This window comes from Cervus canadensis, chromosome 16 (assembly GCF_019320065.1).
Source record: "Cervus canadensis isolate Bull #8, Minnesota chromosome 16, ASM1932006v1, whole genome shotgun sequence".
Lineage (NCBI taxonomy): Eukaryota > Metazoa > Chordata > Mammalia > Artiodactyla > Cervidae > Cervus > Cervus canadensis.
The window spans coordinates 13,847,566-13,870,376 of record NC_057401.1 but is presented as its reverse complement, the minus strand read 5'-3'; the positions used below and the strand labels follow the sequence as shown (position 1 = coordinate 13,870,376).

Here is a 22,811-nt window from a genome sequence, read left to right as displayed (position 1 = left end):
CCTCAACATTCAAAAAACCAAGATCATGGCATCTGGTCCCATCAACTTCATGGCAAATAGATGGGGAAACAATGGAAACAGTGACAGACTTTATTTTGGGGGGCTCCAAAATCACTGCAGATGGTGACTGCAGCCATGAAATTAAAAGACACTTGCTCCTTGGAAGAAAAGTTATGACAAACCTAGACAGCTTATTAGAAAGCAGAGACATTACTTTGCCAACAAGGTCCATCTAGTCAAAGGTATGGTTTTTCCATTGTTAGTCATGTATAGATATGAGAGTTGGACTGTAAATAAAGCTGAGCACTGAAGAATTGATGCTTTTGAACTGTGGTGTTGGAGAAGACTCTTGAGAGTCCCTTGGACTGCAAGGAGGTCCAACCAGTCCATCCTAAAGGAGATCATTCCTGAGTGTTCATTGGAGGACTGATGCTGAAGCTGAAACTCCAGTACTTTGGCCACCTGATGCGAAGAGCTGACTTATTTGAAAAGACCCTGTTGCTAGGAAAGATTGAGGGCAAGAGGACAAGGGGACGACAGAGGATGAGATGGTTAGATGGCATCACCGACTCAATGGAAATGAGCTTGGGTAAACTCCAGGAGTTCGTGATGGAAAGGGGGCCTGGCGTACTGTGGTCCATGGGGTCGCAAAGAGTCAGACACGACTGAGCGACTGAACTGGACTCAAGGACAAATAATCTTGACACACATATCATATTGGTTTAAAGAAAAGCACAAGGGGTACGTGATGTCCAAATGTGCATCTTATTCTGTAAAATGGCAGCTTTTATTCATGAATCATGAATCAAGCCTAAATTAAAAACTCACATAAGTGTAAATAAAGCATCTTTTCCATTTAGATTGAGCTAGTTTGGATTTCACATTAAGCTGAATTAAAAATGTGTTTTTATTAGGTGCAAGTAATTTCCAAAGTGCTTTTTCTAGCTCACATCTTGTCCTTATTTTCCTGATGGCTTGGTCTAGCACAGTTCAAGCAACATTTTTAGTCCTGTTTGTCTGCCAGGTGGTAACAGAGAGGGAAACCTACAGAGAGGTTAAGTTTACATCAACTTGCAGAAAAGAAAAACTGACCTTTTTTGCAGCAGTAGCCTGGAAGTGAGTCAGTTCTTGCATCCAGCCACTAATGCTCTGAGGATGCAGCTTGTTTTCAGCTAAATATCAGCCAGGGTTCTAGAAGTAGAGAATCTGCATACTAATTAATCTCACAGGTGTAGGTGAGAGTTTTTACAGAAGTCAGGAAACACAGATTGATAGCCCTGGCTGTGGCTCAGTGCCTATTGGCTATGTAATACTTTCATACTGTACTGTGTGTGTGTTATGTAGCCAGAAAGGAAAGAAAACTAGTGGAGTTTTTCCTCTAAATTAAGAGCTTTACTTTTTACTATTAAAAATATTATAATTTTTTTCCTCTTTTCCTCTTATTGTCTTGGTTTCTTGCTCCTTCCCCCAACCTCAGTCCCCTTCCCCCATGGCCCTTAGGATAGGAAAGAAGCTTTAAAAAAAATTTTAAGGTTTATGTTCATTCTCCAAACACCTTCTTAGTGGCTGTGGATCAAAAGCATATTTCAGTGTGGGTCCCAAAATGTATAGTTTTGAGAGGTGAGATCAAATTTGAGCAAAAAGTTTTGAGTAATTTGGGTTCATAATTCTATAAAATCCATACATCAAGTTTACCCATAGTGACAGGTAATAAAATTGCAATGGAAATTTTAAGAAAGCTTTTCTAAAAATTTCAATAATACCATTGTGTGATAGTCTGACTTATTACTTAGTACAGATATGCCCTATAGTAGAATTTGTCTTACAAATAGGAAAATCTAAACATTGTATAAGCATTCAAATATGCCAAAGGCTGTCTTCTCTTCTGGATTAGTACATTTTATTGATAAGCTCTAAAATAGCTGAGATTATGCAGTGTGACTGTTGTGGAAATCAGTAAGTTCTAACAGATGGATTCTTAAATTGGTCAGAATGATGCATTCAGAGTGCTGGACATCGGAGAAGTTTCAGTTGATTAAATTTAACTTCTTAGTTATAATTTTTAATTTTATTTCTTTTTCGTTCTAAAGAAGATCAAGGAAGGAACAATGAATCATAATACATACCAAACATGTTCAGGGAAAATTATTTCAAATAATTCCCCTAAAAAAGAAACTTCTTTTTTTAAACAGAAATAGATTTTTCTTTATAATCAAAATTGAGAGTTTATAAACATCAGTAAGCCATGTGGTATTATACTGTACAGAGCTAATTACTGTTTTCATTTTGGTAAACTTACTTTCAAATCTTTCCCATGGCAGCCCACTCCAGTATTCTTGCCTGGAGAATCCCATGGACAGAGGAGCCTGCCGAGCTATAGTCCAGGGGATCACAAAGAGTCGGGCATGACTGAGCATGGCTTGGCACACACACAAACACATGGTTTTATATAAATTGATTCTTTGTCTTTATTATGTAATCTATATTATATAGTCTAATTATTTTAAATAGACATTTTCCATTTGTAATGATGTTGTAATGAACAGCCAGCACGTTTTGTTTTGTTTTGTTTTGTTTTTTGCATTAGTTCAGGTGCTTGAACACTTTGGAGCCCTTAGTATGAATGCCTGGAATTGCTGAGTTCAAGGGTACACACATTTAGTACTGATATATGTTGTCAGTGATTAAGAGAAATTATTTTTTTTTAGTGTTAAATGTACTTTTTTCACCTATCCAAAATGAAGATAAATTGCTGCATTAGGCAGTTTTGAAGAAAATGCCACCAGCAGTTTAGTTCAATTTGATGTGTTTTCTGGATGCTGAATACTGCTTATGTGTCAGATTCTGTGCTGGTTATTACGGTTGTAAAAGTGAAGTGACTCAATTTTATTGGACTAATGGAGATTACAAAGAAATAATAGAGAGTTAAAATACAGTATGGTAAGTGTGACAGTAAGGATAAAATACAGGCAGCTTGTGTACCAGTATCAGGAGTTCAGAAGTCTCAGCATGAAAGCTGAGACCTGAGGATAAATGTGCGTTATGCGGAGGAAGGATGTAAGAGGGAGGAGTATTGTAGGCCATGAGGAGTAGGTGTTAAAGATTATGATACATTCTAGGAGTTATTACAGTCGGATTTTAGAATGTGTGGGATGCACGTAGGGAGTGAGGCACCAGAACTAGAGCTGGAGGATAAAACAACTGAAACCGTGAAGAACCTTGTAGTGGAGTTAATGCATATGGACATTGAGAATTAAGGAGTGCTGTGTAGCATGAAAGCAATGAGATCAAATTTGAGCTGTAAAAAGGTATCCTGGCTCTAGTTTGGAGCCAGGATAACACTAGTTCACATTGTACTTTTTGTCTTCCTCGTAAATGGTTCAGGAGGCATGTGAAGTGGAGTTGTAGATGAAGGAGAGACCTCAGCATCTCTGCATGCTATAAGAAAGGCAGGGCCAATTGTCCCTAAACTTAAAATGTGAAAAGTTTCAGGAATATAAGAGGAACACCTCCATGCAACTCCATTTGTGGAACACTGTATAAAACCTCATGATTCTCTAGGAGCCAATTTATATAATTCTGATTCATACTGATAAAAGTCCAGCTAAATGCCAGAAAAACTTTTGCCTCAATTTCTTTTCCTTATATAGTCATATACTCCATTTTGTACTTAAAATCATTTGTTTACATTTTCATTCTTTTATGTAATGTTGAAGTCATTTTGATGTCAGGAAAGCAGACTTCAGAATACTGGGGGAAATGGGAAATCTGTAATAAACAATTTGCATAATGCTTTTCTGTCACTGAGTAAGTATGACCTTCACTAAAACGACCTCATCTTTTTTAGGCAGACATTATTTTAAATTATGTCTTTTTCTTAGTCTTTTTTATCCTATGTGCTACATTTGAGATGTCGTTCTTCTCACAAAGTCTCTGCTCTTTCCTAGTTTCCACACCTCCCTCTGGTGGTTTCCAGGATTGGTGTTCTGATACTGTTTTCCCCTTAACTTATGACTATTCTTATTTAGTATATACTACATAGTATACTCACAGTGTTAGAAACTGTGAGTAACTATATATATAAATATATATATAGTTAAATGCCATATATATATATAAATATATATAACTATATATATATAAACTAAATATAGCTTATTAATTTTTTTACATGACTTTAGTTTTTTGTAAAAATAATGCCTGCTCATAAAAAATGAAGCAGTATATCAGAGAGAGGAAAAAATAGGAAGCCCAAAATGACAACTCACCGAAAAATATCCAGAGATAACTATCATTAACAGTAAGTAAACTTTATTCCAACCGTCTCTGAAACTGAGAACCAGAGAGAGGTACTGGGGTAAAAGAGATGGTGGTGAACAATGAATCCATTTAAATAGAAAACTAAGGCTATGCAACTGAAAATTTTGTGCACAGATGCTGTAGACTCTGACAATTTAAAAACACTAACATAACCCAAATTGGAAAATGAAGGAAGGAAAAAGTGGGAAAAAAATGTTAAGTATACTAATTTCCTCAACCTTTAGGGCAGAATGTTAATCAATATAAACTAAAATTAAATCATGTAGTTTAAAAAGTGATTCTATTTTCTTAGTATTTTCATAACATTTTTCTGTAAAATGGAGACAGTTCTTAAGAAAGCTCTTGAAACAAAGAAGTGAAAGTCGCTCAGTTGTGTCCAATTCTTTGCAACCCTATGGACTGTAGTCCATGGAATTCTCCAGGTCAGAATACTGGAGTGGGTAGCTTTTCCCTTCTCCAGGGGATTTTCCCAACCCAGGGGTAGAACCCAGGTCTCCCACATTGCAGGCAGATTCTTTACCAGCTGAGCCACAAGGGAAGTCCAAGAATCCTGGATTGGGTAGCCAAACATTTATATAAAAATTAGAAATTTCTTGGTTTACTTCCGTTTAGTATTTTTGTGTTAAATTCAAGTACAATAAACTATTCTCTTTTAATAAAATTATCTATCTAAACTTCCTTTCCCTCTTCTTGGGTCACTAAAAGAGGTGAGGACACAGGGCAGACTGCCCTGTGGCTGCCGGCCAAGATTGAAGAGATAAACAGTTGAATGCAGGGAGTCAGTTTATCTGAGCACAAGCAGAAATTGCATGGGAACCAGTGCTAGAATATGACACCTGAACTATAATTGACAAATTGATGGAGGCTCAGTGTGGATAAGTCTGAGAGTTAAAAACTCCAGGGGCACCCGGTCATGTGGGGGGCACAGTATTGTGAGATTTATTTTTTATGCTTAACTAGGTCCTCATAGTAAATATCACAGAAATAAAATTTCTACTCCTTCCTTTAAAAGGAGGAAGAAAGGATCCATTTTGACTTAGGCCAGAGCACTCTTTTTGTTTTCCTTCAAGGAAAGCCAGTTAACCAGAGCTCAACTTGCTGCAGGAGAAGGCAATGGTACCCTACTCCAGTACTCTTGCCTGGAAGATCCCATGGACGGAGGAGCCTGGTAGGTTGCAGTCCATGGGGTTGCTAAGAGTCAGACACGACTGAGCGACTTCCCTTTCACTTTTCACTTTCAGGCATTGGAGGACGAAATGGCAACCCACTCCAGTGTTCTTGCCTGGAGAATCCCAGGGACGGGGGAGCCTGGTGGGCTGCCATCTACGGGGTCACACAGAGTCGGACACAACTAAAGCGACTTAGCAGCAGCAGCAGCAGCAACTTGCTGCAGGTTATCAAAGCTTAACGGACCTAGGAGAAGGTAAATAGCCAGCTTCAGCTGGCTCTAATCCTCCAAGTTGGAGAATAGAAACAACCAGCTGCAGCCCATCCTAACCATCCTGTCCCTACCTAAGGGAGGAGAAAAAACCTAAGAAACATTTCTATATTCCACAGTCCAGAGGCATAATATCACTAAGAGACTTGAGACCTAATCATAGGACTGTAGGACACACCCCCTTTCTCCATACTTCACTATTACGTTACTAAAGTTCTGTTTACAGCAATTCCTTTTACTGGTACATAATATCTGGCTATCAAGAAAAAAGTGTAGGGCATACCAAAAAGCAAAAACACAAGTTGAAGGAATAAAGCAGACATCAAAACCAGACATGGCAGGGATGTTGGAATTATCAAACTGAGAATTTGACACAGCTACGATTAATATGCTTAAGGCTCTAATGGATAAAGTAGACAGCATGAAAGAAAAATAGGCAATGTTAGCAGAGAGATGAAAATCTTAAGAACAAACCAAAAAGAAATTCTATAGACCGAAAACACTGTTAAGAGAAATGAAGAATGCCTTTGATGGGTTGGTTAGTAGACTGGACTCAGGAAAGAATCTCTGAGCTAACGGATATATCAGATAGAATCCTCAAACACTGAAAAGCAAGGAGAACAAGAAAAGAGAACTGAGCAAAGAGAAAAGAACATTCAAGGACTGCAGAACAGTTACACAAGGTGAAAATAACTTCTCTTGTGTGCTAAGTCACTTCAGTTGTGTCTGACTCTTTGTGACCCCATGGACTGTAGCCTGCCAGGCTGTTCTGTCCATGAGATTCCCCAAGCAAGAATACTAGAGTGGGTTGCCATTCCCTTCTCCAGGGGATCTTCCTGACCCAGGAGTGGAACCTGCATCTCTTATGTCTTCTGCATTGGCATGAAGGTTCTTTACCACCTAGCACCACCTAGACCTAGTGAACATAAACATTTTTGGCAGTCACATCACTGTGTTGACTCAGACTGTGCGGTCAACTAAATGCCTCACAGTCCTTTTTGTTCTTGCTGTTGCTGTTACTCCTCTTACCTCCTGACCCATTCATATACCCTCTACCTGTAATTGGTTTGTCTTCTGATTTATATTCAATGCAACATCATATGCCAGAACATGGTAAGGACCTAGTGGACAGTATCTTAGTAGAAATATATCTCGAAGTTAACTTTGACCTGTTATTTAGCATTCTTGGAATAATTGCACTAGTTGAGACTAATTCATAATCATTTTTGCTTAAGCATCCAGGCATTATTTGTTCTCTGCTTTAACGGCTGTAATGAAAGATATCACTTAAATCTTTTGTTGCGTAAGTCCATGACTACTTTATTCTCACAGTGTGTTCAGTGTGATGCTGCTGCTGCTAAGTCGCTTCAGTCGTGTCCGACTCTGTGTGACCGCATGGACAGCAGCCCACCAGGCTCCTCTGTCCCTGGGATTCTGTCCAGTGTACTGTCAAAGAAAAAAGTGAACTCAGTTTGAAGTGATTTATCCTTATTAATTTATGCTGGTTGTTTATGGTGCTCTGCATTTTGACTACGAGATGTCTACATTTGTATTTTACTTTTATTTATCCTTCTTAAATTCATTGAGCTTCCTGAATCTGAAGGCTAATGTTTTTCATCAATTTTGGAAAGTTCTCAGACATTACTATCTCAATCTTACTCTGTTTTCTCTTTCTACAATTTCACTTACACATATGGTAGACCTCACTCTGTCTTCCATGTCCTTTAAACTCTCATAGTTGATGTTTTTGTCTATGTATTTTGCATCCTGTGTTATGCATTTTTTTTTCAAATAGGTCTTCTGATTCACTCATTCTCTTTTTCAGCTATTCAACTTTTCATTAAGCTTAAATTTAACTATTCTATTTATTACTTCTAAAGTATTTTTATTCATTTTCCAGTTGCTGTTGTAGATCTCATATTCAGTTCCTTATTCTCTTTCTTTCTTTCCATATCTTAAATATATTTGTTTTATTTTTGCAGTATCTGAATTTTTGAGAGTCAGGTTCTATTACTTATTGTTGCTTTTATTCTTACAAACAATGCCTTGTTTCCTTGTATATTATAAACTCTTTATTGAGAGCTAATGTTTTTAGAACTTTTTTTTAGAATTCTGTGATATCTAAATTAAAGATTCTTTGTTTCAGAGAGGATTTCCTTTTAGTTCAAGCAGGTGCATTAGAGTACTATACGTCGTTAGTGATTTTAATTGAAAATACTCCTTAGTTACCCTGAGAATATTCATTAGCTTGAAAGCCTATGTACCCACATAGACCTGAGACAGACAAGCTTCACTGTGGCCTTTCTCTATTTTTTAGTTGATGTGTTTATTCCTGCCCTTCCAGTGAGTGGAGAATGTTTAGCTTTATGTGTAGGAGTTCTAGTTCATGATTAAAACCCCATGTTAAACCCACATTCCTAGGGACAATAACTCAGTGTCTCAATAATAGTACCAGTGCTTCTTTGGTTTTTAGTCTTCCCCTTGGTTTTCAACCCCTTGGTTTTTAGTGAGCTAAGCTATGCATTTAAAGGTGTTTTTTGTTTTTTTTTTTTTAATGTGTATTATTCAGCACTCCTAGGTATTTGATTGTTAAGAGAGTTTTTGGGTTACCTAGTATTCTGCCTTACTGGAATTGGAAACCTCATTTGTTTTTCATATTGATTTAATGTCATTCTATAAAGTTGGATTATGGAATAGACATATGGCTAAAGACCGAACTTCTGCCACAACAGATTTACTCCACTTCTCTGAAATACTGGCTAAGCCAAGTTCTTCCTGTGAAATAACATGTTTGATTTAGAACTTTTTACTTGGTATTTATACAGAATAACACTATCACCTATGCTTATTCTGGATATTTTATGATTTAGTGCAGGATTTACTCTTGTTTAGTTTGTTCTGGAATAGACAATAAGATTTTCTAAGATATGAAAGAGGTTGACAATCTATATCAGATGTCTAAACTTTTTATTTAAAAATAAATGTGATCTTTCATATGAAAGGAATAAGACTGTAAGTCTAAAGGCTAGTTGCAGATGCATTTAAATTCTTCCTTCTTCCCAAATTTCAGTGTACATACAGGTAGGGATTATGTACCTATGGATAGGCATTATAGTCTTTCTTTTCCTACATAGTGGTATAACAGATCATAAAGGGCATGTGAAACATTATCTCTCAGATTAAATTTTATCTTCTGATAGATACTTCTAGGATCATTTAGACTAAAATAATGTAGATTCTCTGTTAATCTCCCTCATAGGAATTATAAGTGTGTATACACACACACACACACACACACACACACACACATATATATAGATATACATTTCCTTGTTGATCTATTTCTTAACTTCTCAACTAGACTATAATGGATGATAATAAGCAATTCCATTCCAAGTGTTTAGTAACCGCAATTAAGACATAAGAATTTAGTAATTTTTAGGGTTTTTTCTATTTTATATTTCTCATTTTCATAGCATGTGATATTTATTCCAAGCAGTACATCAGACACACACAAAAAACTTATCAGTAGGCTTTTGAAATCTGTGCATCCATGAGAAAAATGGAAGGATTTCCCTTTTTAATCTCTTCAGTTCGCCTGAGATCTCATTTTGTCAGTAATTAATCCTGTAAGTAGTAAGACTAGTAGTGTTAGTACTGGAGAGGAGAGGAATAATGATGGTAATTGAAGAAGCACACTCATGTTGGGCACATATTCTGAGCCAAGCACCATGTTCAGCATACTGAGTAATTTCCGTGAAATCATGTTTCTTCCTTACAACTTTACCTTAATGCTGAAGACGAGGAAACAAATTTACATTGGTTAGCTTAATTGTCTAAGACCATACTGCTAGTAACAGGTAGAACAGAACTTTGTACACACAAATCAGGGGTTCTGTGATTTAATTTGATTTTTATTTTTTATTTCCTGTGTATACTTTCAAAATTAATGTATAAACTATAGCACATTATGATACTTCCTGATACATGTTTAACCTGCATCTCTGCTCTTTCTGCTCTTGCTGATGATACCGTACTAAAAATCATGTCATACATTTATAGTTTTAATACTTATGATGGGCTTTCATTATGGCCATTTTATGATTTCATCAATAGCCAAGCTGTTGTTTCATTACAAACAGATTCAGTATCTTTGTGATTAAAGCGACAAACTTAAAAACCATGAAGGCTGTGCTGTTTAGCTTGCAACCATTTCCATGTGTTATGAATTCTTATCAGATGTTGGGAAACAGCAGGCTTAAGCTAACTGCAAGTACTACATCCATGGTCCAAGAAGCACTGATCTGTAATGGACATGTTTAGCGGTCAGCTTGCTTAACAAGGTCTCTAAGCAAATTCATTTACCATCTTATGTAAGATATATATACATATTCCATTTTATTTTTATAGATTAAAATTCTCTTCAAAAGCATGTGAAGTACTCAGGTCTTGATAATTTTACCTTTTTTTTTTTTTTAAGTGAATGTTAGAGTTCAGTGTTTGAGTTCACCACCCTTATATTAAGATAATATTTCTCATGCCATAAGTATAAAGAACAGATATAACTCAAAATTTTCCTAAGGCACATTCCTGGAAACTGGAGTAAATGAGAAAAGCATCTGGGAAAAAATAAAAACTGACTGAAAATTATGCAGGATACTTGTCATTGCCATTTTAAATCCTCAATCTCAAGTTGAAAAGTTGTACGATTTAAAAAATTACAAGAATTTTACCTTTTATAAAGTAATATAAACAGTCTGATAAAAATGTAAATATACTGCCTACTTACTTATTCATAGTGTGCTCTGTTGCATGAAAAATACTCAGCTCAAAAATAAGGTATTCAAGTCTAAATGTACTTTTCATTCAGTGGGTAGGAAGCATATTGAGGGGAAAACTGCATAAAGAATTAGGATGTCTGTATCAAGTTTACAGTATTTACTGTATCAATTACAGTATTGTAATTGATTTAGGCAATTGAAAAAAATTGAAAAAATAGAAAAATCTTACTATCTCTACCCTTCACCTACTTTGTGTCTAAAACCTCTCACCATTTCTTTAGATAATTGGCTTTAAGATCCTAAATCCAAAGGAATTGAAATAGAATGATCTACAGAGTACAGTCACTTTTTATATTTATAGTTGATTATGCATTTCAAAAATATTAATTTATACCTTCCTCAGATTATTTTTAGATGATGATATAACTGAGATAAAGGAAGAGAATTAATTGCTTTCCTGTAACCATATAATGATGTTGGATCTAGGTCTTCTAAAACATGTCTCTTTTCTTTATGCAAAAGTTTTGTTTAATATTTTGGAATGGACATGGGCTTAAAGATGAAAACATCAAGGAGATTAGAGTGTATATCTTTAACAGTATAGCAATTAATATCATTTTACATAAAATCATTGATTTTTATTTAAAGTTTTAATTATTTAAATTGCTTATATAATTTAATAGTCATGAGTTGGTTGTAGTGTATTCCTCTTATTTAAAAAAGAAAAAATTCCCTGGTAGCTCAGATGGTAAAGAATCTGCTTGCAGGAGACCTGGGTTCAATCCCTGGGTTGGAAAGATCCCCTGGAGAAGGAAATGACAGCCCACTCCAATATTCTTGCTTGGAGAATTCCATGGACAGACCGTGGGGTCACAAAGAGTCAGATACGACTGAGGGGCAAACACTTTGGGCCTCCCTGGTGGCTCAGACGGTAAAGAATCCACCTGCAATGCAGGAGACCTGGGTTCAATCCCTGGGTTGGGAAGATCCCCTGGAGGAGGGCATGGCTGCACACTCCAGTATTCTGGTCTGGAAAATCCCCATGGACAAAGGATCCTGGTGTGCTACAGTCCATGGGATCGCAAAGAGTCTGACACGACTGAGCGGGTAAGCACACACTCTAAGCACCTAATGAAAGTAAAAGTCGCTCAGTCGTGTCTGACTCATTGTGACCCCATGGACTATACAGTCCATGGAATCCTGCAGGCCAGAATACTGGACTGGGTAGCCATTCCCTTCTCCAGAGGATCTTCCTAACCCAGGGGTCAAACCCAGGTCTCCCACATTGCAGGCAGATTCTTTACCAGCTGAGCCACAAGGGAAGCCCAAGAATACTGGAGTGGGTAGCCTATCCCATCTCAGGGGATCTTCCCAACCCAGGAATTGAACTGGGGTCTCCTGTATTTGCACGCAGATTTTTTACCAGCTGAGCTACCAGGGAAGCCCTAAGCACCTAATAGTGCCCTTATTTTAACCCTTAATCTTTGGATTGGTCTTTTTATAATACATAGGCTGAATATAGTCACTATTTATAGATAAGAAAATTGAGGTTCAGTGAGCTTGACATTTAGAAGAAATGGAGTAGCCATCATGATCAACAAAAGAGTCCAAAGTGCAGTACTTGGATGCAATCTCAAAAATGACAGAATGATCTCTGTTCGTTTCCAAGGCAAACCATTCAATATCATGGTAATCCAAGCCTATGCCCCAGCCACTAACACTGAAGAAGCTGAATGGTTCTAGGAAGACCTACAAGACCTTTTAGAACTTAAAACACCCCAAAAAGATGTCCTTTTCATTATAGGGGACTGCAATGCAAAAGTAGGAAGTCAAGAAACACCTGGAGTAACAGGCAAATTTGGCTTTGGAGTATGGAATGAAGCAGGGCAAAGGCTAATAGAGTTTTGCCAAGAGGACGCACTGGTCATAGCAGATACCCTCTTCCAACAACACAAGACTCTACACATGGACATCACCAGATGGTCAATACGGAAATCAGATTGATTATATTCTTCGCAGCCAAAGATGGAGAAGCTCTATACAGTCAGGAAAAACAAGACCAGGAGCTGACTGTGGCTCAAATCATGAACTCCTTATTTCCAAATTCAGACTGAAATTGAAGAAAGTAGGGAAAACCACTAGACCATTCAGGTATGACCTAAATCAAATCCCTTATGACTATACAGTGGAAGTGAGAAATAGATTTAAGGGACTAGTTCTGATAGACAGAGTGCCTGATGAACTATGGATGGAGGTTTGTGATATTGTACAGGAGAGAGGGATCAAGACCATCCACATGGGAAAGAAATGCAAAAAGGCAAAATGGCTGTCTGAGTAGGCCTTGCAAATAGCTGTGAAAAGAAGAGAAGCGAAAAGCAAAGGAAGAAGGGAAAGATATTCCCATTTGAATGCAGAGTTCCAAAGAATAGCAAGGAGAGATAAGAAAGCCTTCCTCAGTGATCATTACAAAGAAATAGAGGAAAACAACAGAATAGGAAAGACTAGAGATCTCTCCAAGATGATTAGAGATACCAAGGGAACGTTTCATGCAAAGATGAGTTCGATAAAGGACAGAAATGGTATGGACCTAACAGAAGCAGAAGATATTAAGAAGAGGTGGCAAGAATACACAGAAGAACTGTACAAAAAAGATCTTCACAACCCAGATAATCACAATGGTGTGATCACTCACCTAGAGCCAGACATCCTGGAATGTGAAGTCAAGTGGTCCTTAGAAAGCATCACTTATGAACAAAGCTAGTGGAGGTGATGGAATTCCAGTTGAGCTATTTCAAATCCTGACAGATGATGCTGTGAAAGTGGTGCACTCAATATGCCAGCAAATTGGGAAAACTCAGCAGTGGCCACAGGACTGGAAAAGGTCAGTTTTCATTCCAGTCCCTAAGAAAGGCAATCCCAAAGAATGCTCAAACTACTGCACAATTGCACTCATCTCACACGCTAGTAAAGTAATGCTTAAAATTCTCCAAGCCAGGCTTCAGCAGTACATGAACCATGAACTTCCAGATGTTCAAGCTGGTTTTAGAAAAGACAGAGGAACCAGAGATCAAATTGCCAACATCCGCTGGATCATCGAAAAAGCAAGAGAGTTCCAGAAAAACATCTATTTCTGCTTTATTGACTAGGCCAAAGCCTTTGACTGTGTGGATCACAATACTGTGGAATATTCTGAAAGAGATGGGAATACCAGACCACCTGACCTGCCTCTTGAGAAACCTATATTCAGCTCAGGAAGCAACACTTGGAACTGGACATGGAACAACAGACTGGTTCCAAATAGGAAAAGGAGAATGTCAAGGCTGTATATTGTCACCCTGCTTATTTAGCTTATATGTGGAGTACATCATGAGAAACGCTGGGCTGGAAGAAGCACAAGCTGGAATCAAGATTGCGGGGAGAAATATCAATAACCTCAGATATGCAGATGACACCACCCTTATGGCAGAAAGTGAAGAAGAACTAAAGAGCCTGTTGATGAAAGAGGAGAGTGAAAAAGTTGGCTTAAAGCTCAACATTCAGAAAACTAAGATCATGGCATCTGGTCCCATCACTTCATGGGAAATAGATGAGGAAACAGTGGAAGCAGTATCAGAATTTATTTTTTTGGGCTCCAAAATCACTGCAGATAGTGATTGCAACCATGAAATTAAAAGACGCTTACTCCTTGGAAGGAAAGTTATGACCAACCTAGATAGCATATTAAAAAGCAGAGACATTACTTTGCCAACAAAGGTCCGTCTAGTCAAGGCTATGGTTTTTCCAGTGGTCATGTATGGATGTGAGAGTTGGACTGTGAGGAAAGCTGAGCGCTAAAGAATTGATGCTTTTGAACTGTGGTGTTGGAGAAGACTCTTGAGAGTCCCTTGGACTGCAAGGAGATCCAACCAGTCCATCCTAAAGGAGATCATTCCTGAGTGTTCACTGGAAGGACTGATGCTGAAGCTGAAACTCCAGTACTTTGGCCACCTCTTGCGAAGTGTTGACTCATTGGAAAAGACCCTGATGCTGGGAGGGATTTGGGGCAGGAGGAGAAGGGGATGAGAGAGGATGAGATGGCTGGATGGTATCACCGACTCTATGGACATGAGGTTGAGTAAACTTCGGGAGTTGGTGATGGACAGGGAGGCCTGGTGTGGTGCGATTCATAGGGTCGTAAAGAGTCGGACACGACTGAGCAGCTGAACTGAACTGACTGACTGAGCTTGACAACCTTGCCCCGATGCTGTGCTCAAGGGCCACTTTCTCCATGAAACCTTGAAAAATGAGGAAAACTTTAGTTAGCAGAAATAGGAAGGAAAGACCATTTTAGATAATGGAAGTGGCATGAACAAAGATGTATGTGTGCTGAAGCTCAGAGTTTGCCAAGGTAATTATTCCTAGTATGTTTTTGGCTGAAATTTAAAGTAATTGTAGAGGATCTGTGACAGATAAAAATTAAAAAGTAGTTCGACAGTTTCTCATGAGAGGCAGTTGAATGCTGGGGAAAGAAATTAGTGCACAAGTCAGTAGGACTTAAGGAGTTGAAATGATCAGTAAGTAGAATTGTAGGATTTGGCCTCAGTGTGCAAAGTAAATGGAAGAAAGGTCAGAGCAGAAGCATGTAGACCACGATGGAGACTGTGATCATAGTGAAGTGTAGGCTCCTGATATTTTATTGGGGTGATTTTTTTAAATTCTTTTTCTTATTGGAGCAAAGTATACTACAGATTTACCAAATTAAAAAATATATGTGATGAAGAATTAGCTGATGCCTAATTTGCTGATGCAGATGTCATAAAAACCATGTTAAAATTCAAATGAATCCAAATTAGAGATCTATTAGGAAAAAAATTAATTAGCTTAGAATTAATAGTGGCTTATAGAAATATTTATTTTACCATACACGTGGAAACTAGGCTCTGATGAAGCCAAACAGATGCTGCCTGGACTCAAGCAAGCCCACAGTTTGTATTCTTGCTTTGTAAGCAGTGTAAGGTGACTATACTGCTAAGCAGTATAGTCCAGGCTTACAATTTTCATTCTTATTTTAGCAGGTTCAAATATATTCTATTACCAATGGATGAAATTATATTCCAGAGAATATAAGATTGGGTCCCCTAAAACTAGACTGTGATCTAAAGACTAGGTTAAAAACATGCACTTCATTCTAAGAGTTACAGATCCCACATGTACTGACAAATGGTATTGTTTGAATAGTCTTGAAAGATTTTGACAATGTTGTAAACTTTTAATTACTTGAAAAATTCGGTATAATGAAACATACTTTTATGTATATAGACAAAACCTTCTCTGTCTTACTTTGTCTTTTTTGAGCTTTTATTCATCATTGTTCAGTTTGTTTATTATTATGGCTGCTTCAGCAGTGTATCTAAATCTTTGTCTATTTAAGAGTAGATATTTAGAAGCTGGCATTAAACATTCATTGCCCTTTTTAAAAATTATGAACAGAGTTGATCTTCATATGTAGTAGAGGTGGCATTTGTTTATAATAAATAAGAAAATATTTCTACTTGACAAACAGACCTTAACTGTAGTACTATTTTTAACAGATGATCTAAATAATAATAGCCATCATTTGTTGAAAATATATTGAATGCCTAATATTTTAAATACCTTACTCTGATTTCATAGATAAGGAAACTGAGTCTCAGAGAAGTTAAATAATTGTTGTTAGGTCTCCCAGACAATAAGTGACAGAATTGGCTTTTAAATCAGGACTTCCTGATCTTTTTAATATCTGTGCTTTAATATCTGTGTTAGTCTTTTTGGTATCTTTGCTTTACTGGCTCTACAATAGTTTTATACTCTCATTGCCCCTCATTCTTTGCATGTTTCAGACCACCCTGATAACTAGTTTGTTCAGATGTCATGCAGCACTTCTTCAGCTTTCAAAATAATCTTCCCCTCACCTTAATCTTCAGAAAATATCATCTGAATTTCCTGAATTATTTACCAAAAAAAAAAAAAAATTAAGCTAGTATGATAAATAGATAAGGGTATTTAGTGGATGGAGCAAGGATGTGGTTGCTATTTTCTGTTTTCATATAACTTCAAGAAATAGGAAGTAATTGCATTTATCTGAGAAAGAGATCATGAGAGCCTAACCCCGGCATTGATGGTGAGAGTCAAGAAGAGCAGTTGCTTGTGAGAGAGAGATCAGAAAATGACATACTTGGACAGCGATTCAGTGAAAGGGAGGGTGAATAGTCCCAAGGGAAGTTTAGAGTTTGGTCATTAGAAGTAAATCGGTTTTGTGATCAAATAGGGACTTCAGGAGAAGGAACAGATTTGGCCAGGGAAAAGATGACTTGGAGTTTGGACATAGAGAGTTTGTAATTCTTGTGACATCTAGCCTCAAACTACATCTGGATCTAAGCCGTTGACATGTGGCTAGTTTGAATTGAGATGTCCTCTAAGTGTGAAATACACACTGCATTTAGAAGAGTTGGTACAAAAAAAATGTAAAATAGTGTATTAATATTCTTATATTGATTCCATGTTAACATAATAATACTTTGGATATTTTGAGTTAATGAACTAAATAAAATATGTTTTTAAAAATAACCTGTTTCTTTTTACCAGCTTTTAAAATGTGCTAGGAAACAAAAGTTGTATGTGTGTCTTGGCTTATATTTCTGTTGGATAGTACTAGTTTACATAGAGATTTGTAATAGAATAGAAGTGTAGGGGAAAACATCTAGATTTGGAAATATCCAAAAGGCTGAATCAGCGTAGAACGAGTGTCTTTAGAGACTGTTCCAGAATGGGGTGCCTCCTTGGGCTACAGTGTCCTCAGTCTCCATGACACACTCTAGCGTGTTGAAAATAGAGTGAATGCCTGACATTCACAGATATAAAATGCATAGTTTTTTTTAACTGTTCGAAAGTGACCTACAGGGTTCATGACATGAGCAGTTAATAATTGTTTCCAAGGCTTGAAATTGAATCTCCTGCCCTAAAGTGGCTTGTAAAAACCAGTCACATAACATCTAAGTGTTGCAGTAAAGTCAGCACTTACATCTTCATTTGCCTTTGATATATGATTGTATTAATTATCAAAATATCTCAGCCTGATAGGTTTCACAGAAGAGGAAATTATTTGCCAAATTGTGGTATCAAAAGGTTTTAAAACTAATTGAGTTTAAAAAAAAAAATTTAGCGTTGCTCCTAGCATGTAATAAAAAAAGGGTTAGAAACGAATTGAGTTTAAGAAAAATTTTAGCATTGCTCCTAGCATGTAATAATTGCTTGATAAATGGTAGTTATTGGTACCAATTCATTAAGTTTTGAAGTCAGATATTTTTTGTGTATGCCCAGGTTTAGTGAATAGTATTTATATTAAAAAGTTTGTTTTGATTTGGAATCTCCATGCATTATTAAACTGAATTTAGAATGTTAAATTTGAAAGTAAATTAGAGGGAAAACAAAGGTTCATTTATCACTCATCAACTGTTTGATATACTTGAAGGGAGCTATATTTCATGGTGCATGCCTGTGTGTGTGCTAAGCTGCTTCAGTCATATCCAACTCTTTGCAACCTCATGGAGGAGCCCACGAGGCTCCTCTGTTATGGAATTTTTCAGGCAGGAATCTGGAGTAGGTTGCCAATTCCTTATCCAGGGCATCTTCCCAACCTAGGAATCGAACCTGCCTTTCCTCGGTCTCCTGTATTGGCAAGAGGGTTCTTTACCACTGTGCCACCTGGGATGCCCCTGTATTTTGTAGTTATTCATGTTATATTGCTTTTGTGAAATCACAACTTTTAATATATCTTTTAAGTATGTTTCCATTCCCTGTGGTTCAGATGGTAAAGAATCTGCCTGTAGTGAGGGAGACCCGGGTTCAATCCCTGGGTCAGGAAGATCCCCTGGAGAAGGGAATGGCAACCCACTCCAGTATCCTTGCCTGGAGAATTCCATGGGCAGAGAAGCCTGGCAGGCTTCTATGGGATTGCACAGAGTTGGACACAACTGAGTGACTGTCACTTCATTTCACTTCCGTACCATAAATACACATACACAGAAGTAGAATGAATTACATTATTCATTTTTTCTTACCATATATGACAACTGGATTTAGGTGTTTTTGTTAAACAACTTTCTCAGTCTGTTATAAACTTAATTGTTTTTGATTTGTAGTGAAGAACTCAGAAAAGAAGCAAGACAATTAAAGCGGGAGCTTTTAGCAGCAAAACAGAAGAAAGTAGAAAATTCCGCAAAACAAGCAGAAAAAAGAAGTGAAGGTAAGCACGGTTATCAAGCTTATATTTTCTTTTTTTTTTTCAAGCTTATATTTTCACTTGATATTTATTCCCTCTATCCTTCCTGAATTGAGTGGTGGTCTTGTTTATTACTTTCTTTGGCTAGTTAGTCAATAAAATTGTTTCACTTAGGACTTTTGTCTGAGAAGGAAATTCAATCAAATGTGATCATAACTACTGTTCCTTAATAAAGACAGTACTTAACATCAGACAAAACTTATGTTGTCATAGCACATATCTAGAAGTGCACAGGATAGAGTGTTCTTTTTTTTTTTTTTTACATTGTGTACCCTTTAAAACATTTAATAAAAGCGTTTAGGCCCTACATTTGGCACTTGTGTAAACATTGTTCATACACTGTTGGAATAGTATTAAATACGAATTCCTGTTTTTTGTTTATTTTGCTCTTAAGTACAGAAAATCTAAAACATTGATAAAAAATAATCAAAAGCTTATCAGAATAATACCCTGCTTTTTATACAGGTTAAATATTTCTTTATTGTACTGTGATTTTTTTTTTTTTATTAAGCTAGAACAGCTTCAGAAAAGCTATTTCACTGAAGATCTTTAAACTGTTTCAGCTATGAAATATGTAATGTTCAGTTTCCAAAACAGCAATTGGAACCCTCAAATCTGTCTTCTTTTTATAATACTAAAATACATTGTAGATTCAGTGAACGTGATCAGAAATTTAATTGTTATCGTTAATGATGTACACTAAATTTGGCTTATTAAATTTGCTTTGCACATATATCTTGTATATTCTCATGCTTTTGGAAAGCATGAATATTTTTATCAATTGATACTAGGTTCTGTAATAGTGACTGGAGATAAATCAAAGTATAAGATCTAACATCTAACCTTAAAGAATACACATTCCAATACCAAATAGTGGTACAGCATTTGACCATATGATTATTATTCATTTTAAGTAGCACAAGTAATACCACATAACTCTCTAAAGCTCAAAGTTCTTAGATGATGTGCACCATGTTCCCAGTGACTATTATAGTAAAGGCAGGTACTTGATGAAGAACTTGAAATTGCCAAAATATGTTTGAGTGAAACAAATTATTAAAGTTAACTCACCCAAATGACACAAATTATAGACTGAATTTAAAAAAAGGATAAATTTATATATGTGACTAGATCATATGGGTAAAATGTAACCCAGAATAGAAAGAAGATATATTGGCAATATTGAGGTTTGAAGAAGTACAATAAGGATTCTTGAAGTTTATGTATAATTTTCCCAGGAGATTATTTCTTATGATTAAAAAACACTTGGAATATATGAAGTGTTTTAACTGGGAAGATCTTCATTTTTTTTATTCTTTTCTGAGCTAGTATTTGTTATTCCCATACTCCATCTCAAAGTACGTGATATACTGTGAAGTTGGCAATAGATGGTTCTTACTTTTGTAGTTTATGATCTCATAGGAGTGAGAGAACTGCAGTAGGAAGTTTCTGAAATAGAGCTGTACAGTTAAGACTTGTATTAGACGTAAACAGTGCTGTGTTAATTTATATGCCTTTGAAATACTTAATACAATTAGGTAAAGAAAGATTTGAGTCTTAAAACATTGATTTCTTAACACAAAAAAGATTCTTCTGGAGCTTATTTCAGTCTGTTTATATGAAAGTTAACCAGATTAAAACTCTTTTTATGCTGTAATTAGAGAATTATATTGGTAAGTTTCTGAATTTAATTTTTCTTGTATCATCTAGAAATACCTGGATTTTCCCTAAATCTAAAAGACAGTTAAAATTAGCTTCTCTACAACTGTGATCATTTGGTTGCTGTCATTTTTCTTTTAGTCTCAGAAAGGGCCATTTATTTTTTTTATTATTTTGAAATAATTTTAGACTTACACAAGAGTTATAAAAATCAGGAGTTTCCATATACCTTTAATGTTAAGGTCTTATATAACCATAGTACAAGGATCAAAACTAAGCAATTGATGTTAACACAGCACTATTACTAACTGCAGAACTTATTAGAATTTCATCAGTTTTCCCACTAATGTCCTTTGTCTGTTCTGTAATTCCTTCCAGAATTCCATTGCGCATTTAGTCATCATGTCTCCTTAGTCTCTTCTCATTTTTAACACTTGCCCCATCCTTTCTTGTCTTTCATGACCTTGACACTTTGGAGAATCCTGATTAGATATTTTGTAGAATGTCTCTAATTTGAGTTTGTCTCCTGTTTTCTCATGATTAGACTGAGGTTACACATTTGTTGGAAAGATTGCCACATAAGTGGTGTGTCCTTCTCCATACATTGTACCAAAAGTAACAAGATGTCTGTTGTCTTTTTATTGGTGATGTTACCATGATCACTTGGTTAATGTGAGTTCTGCTTAGTTGCTACACTGTTAAGTTGCTTTTTCCCTTTGAGATTATAACTGTTGGGGGGGAAGATATTTTGCTACTAGGCAAATATCCTGCTTCTTTTTTAATTATCTCCCACTAATTTTAGCATACATTGATGGGTATTGCATACAGGCAACAGTTATTTACTGTGGTGTTCTAAAGGTGACTGTTTTCTTGATTACTACTACTTTTATTACTTTGAATCCTTCTCTAAGAAGAATTTACTATTTTTAATACAGATTTTGACATTAATACTAGGTGCTCATTTGTCTGTAACACTAATGGTTGTAAGAATGTTTTGGAATGTTATATTTTCTTTCAAGGTAAATAGGAAAGTATTGACTCACTTTCAGTTACTAGCAGTGAAGTTTTTTAAGCCTTAGTGACTGTTTTTTTATCATAAATCCAGAGATAAAATGCATTGTGCACCTTTCAAGTTGCTTGTAAGAAGTAAATTAGGTAATGAGAAGACCTTTAATGAATTTACAGTGCTATATAAAAATAATACTTTTATATTTGTAAGAGAAATATATTCATGGTTTTATTTTGTTCTCTGTCCAAACTTACAACCTGAAAATATGAATTTTAATACAGTGTTAGAATTAAAGCCTCTAATCAATATAGCTATGTATAAATATGACATAAATTAAATCTCACAATGAGCTTTCCTTAACTGTGTTTTCACAGTTGTATTTTTATAATTATATTCTTTCTTAAAAAGTATGTGTGTGGGAACTACATACTTGCACCCTTAAGTAAAGCTTCCAGTCGTAGTATTTCCTGATTTTATAAATTAATTTGGCAAGTCTAATACTTGCTGACTACTGCCACTTTTTTTTAGAATTTAATGTATTACTTTCACATTAAAAGCACTTGGAAAGAGACCCATAAGAACAAGAAAGCTTCTGTGTTCTTCTGTCCATGCATTAATTTCCCGAGTTTTGTCGCTGTCATTGTGTGAATGGAGGTCTCCCACGTAGGCAGGTGCTCTATCTAGTAGATGTTGTACTCTCTTCAGGGCTTCTGTCATCTTAGGAAATCACCTTTGATCAGGGAGTAATATTCCGTTGGTTTTATAATCTCTTGTCAAATTTCCTGAGCTAGATCCTTAGCCAGATTTGTATAGATAATTAGGAATTTATATTCTAACCATGGGCTTCCCTGGTGGCTCAGATGGGAAAGAATCTGCTTGCAATGGGGGAAACCCTGGTTCGATCCCTTGGTTGAGAAGATCCCCTGGAGAAGGGAATAGCAATCCCCTCCAGTCTTCTTGCCTGAAGAGTTCCACGGACAGAGGGGCATGCAGGCTACAGTCCATGGGGTCGCAGAGAGTCGGTCATGACTGAGTGACTAATACTTTCACTTTTTTCATTTTAACCAGTTTTGCTTCTGAATCTATTCTATTACCTGATGCAAGTTACTTTGAAATCAGGAGCCATCTGTTTCTTCATACAGAAAATCTAAGATAAGATTTTATATAATCTTAACATAAGGTCTGCTTTTGTAATGTTTTACTGTATTTATTCTTTATTAATTCCTTCAGTTCCATTATGACAGAATATAAAATAATTAAAAGTCATTGTTACTTTTGCATCAATAAATACTTTGGGCCACATAC

General features: G+C 36.2%; 1 protein-coding gene across 4 annotated transcripts in view; it reads left to right on the top strand.

The window, feature by feature from the left end:
• Positions 1–22,811, top strand: part of CWC27 (CWC27 spliceosome associated cyclophilin) — a 241,541-nt gene that overhangs the window by 110,274 nt on the left and 108,456 nt on the right. For all 4 annotated transcript variants that reach the window (XR_006273416.1, XM_043489002.1, XM_043489001.1 and 1 more), the window contains exon 11: positions 18,699–18,802. Coding sequence is in view for 3 of the 4 variants with exons in the window: in XM_043489002.1 (XP_043344937.1) it covers positions 18,699–18,802 (104 nt within the window). In the remaining variant the exon portion in view is untranslated. The remainder of the gene's footprint in view (positions 1–18,698; positions 18,803–22,811) is intronic.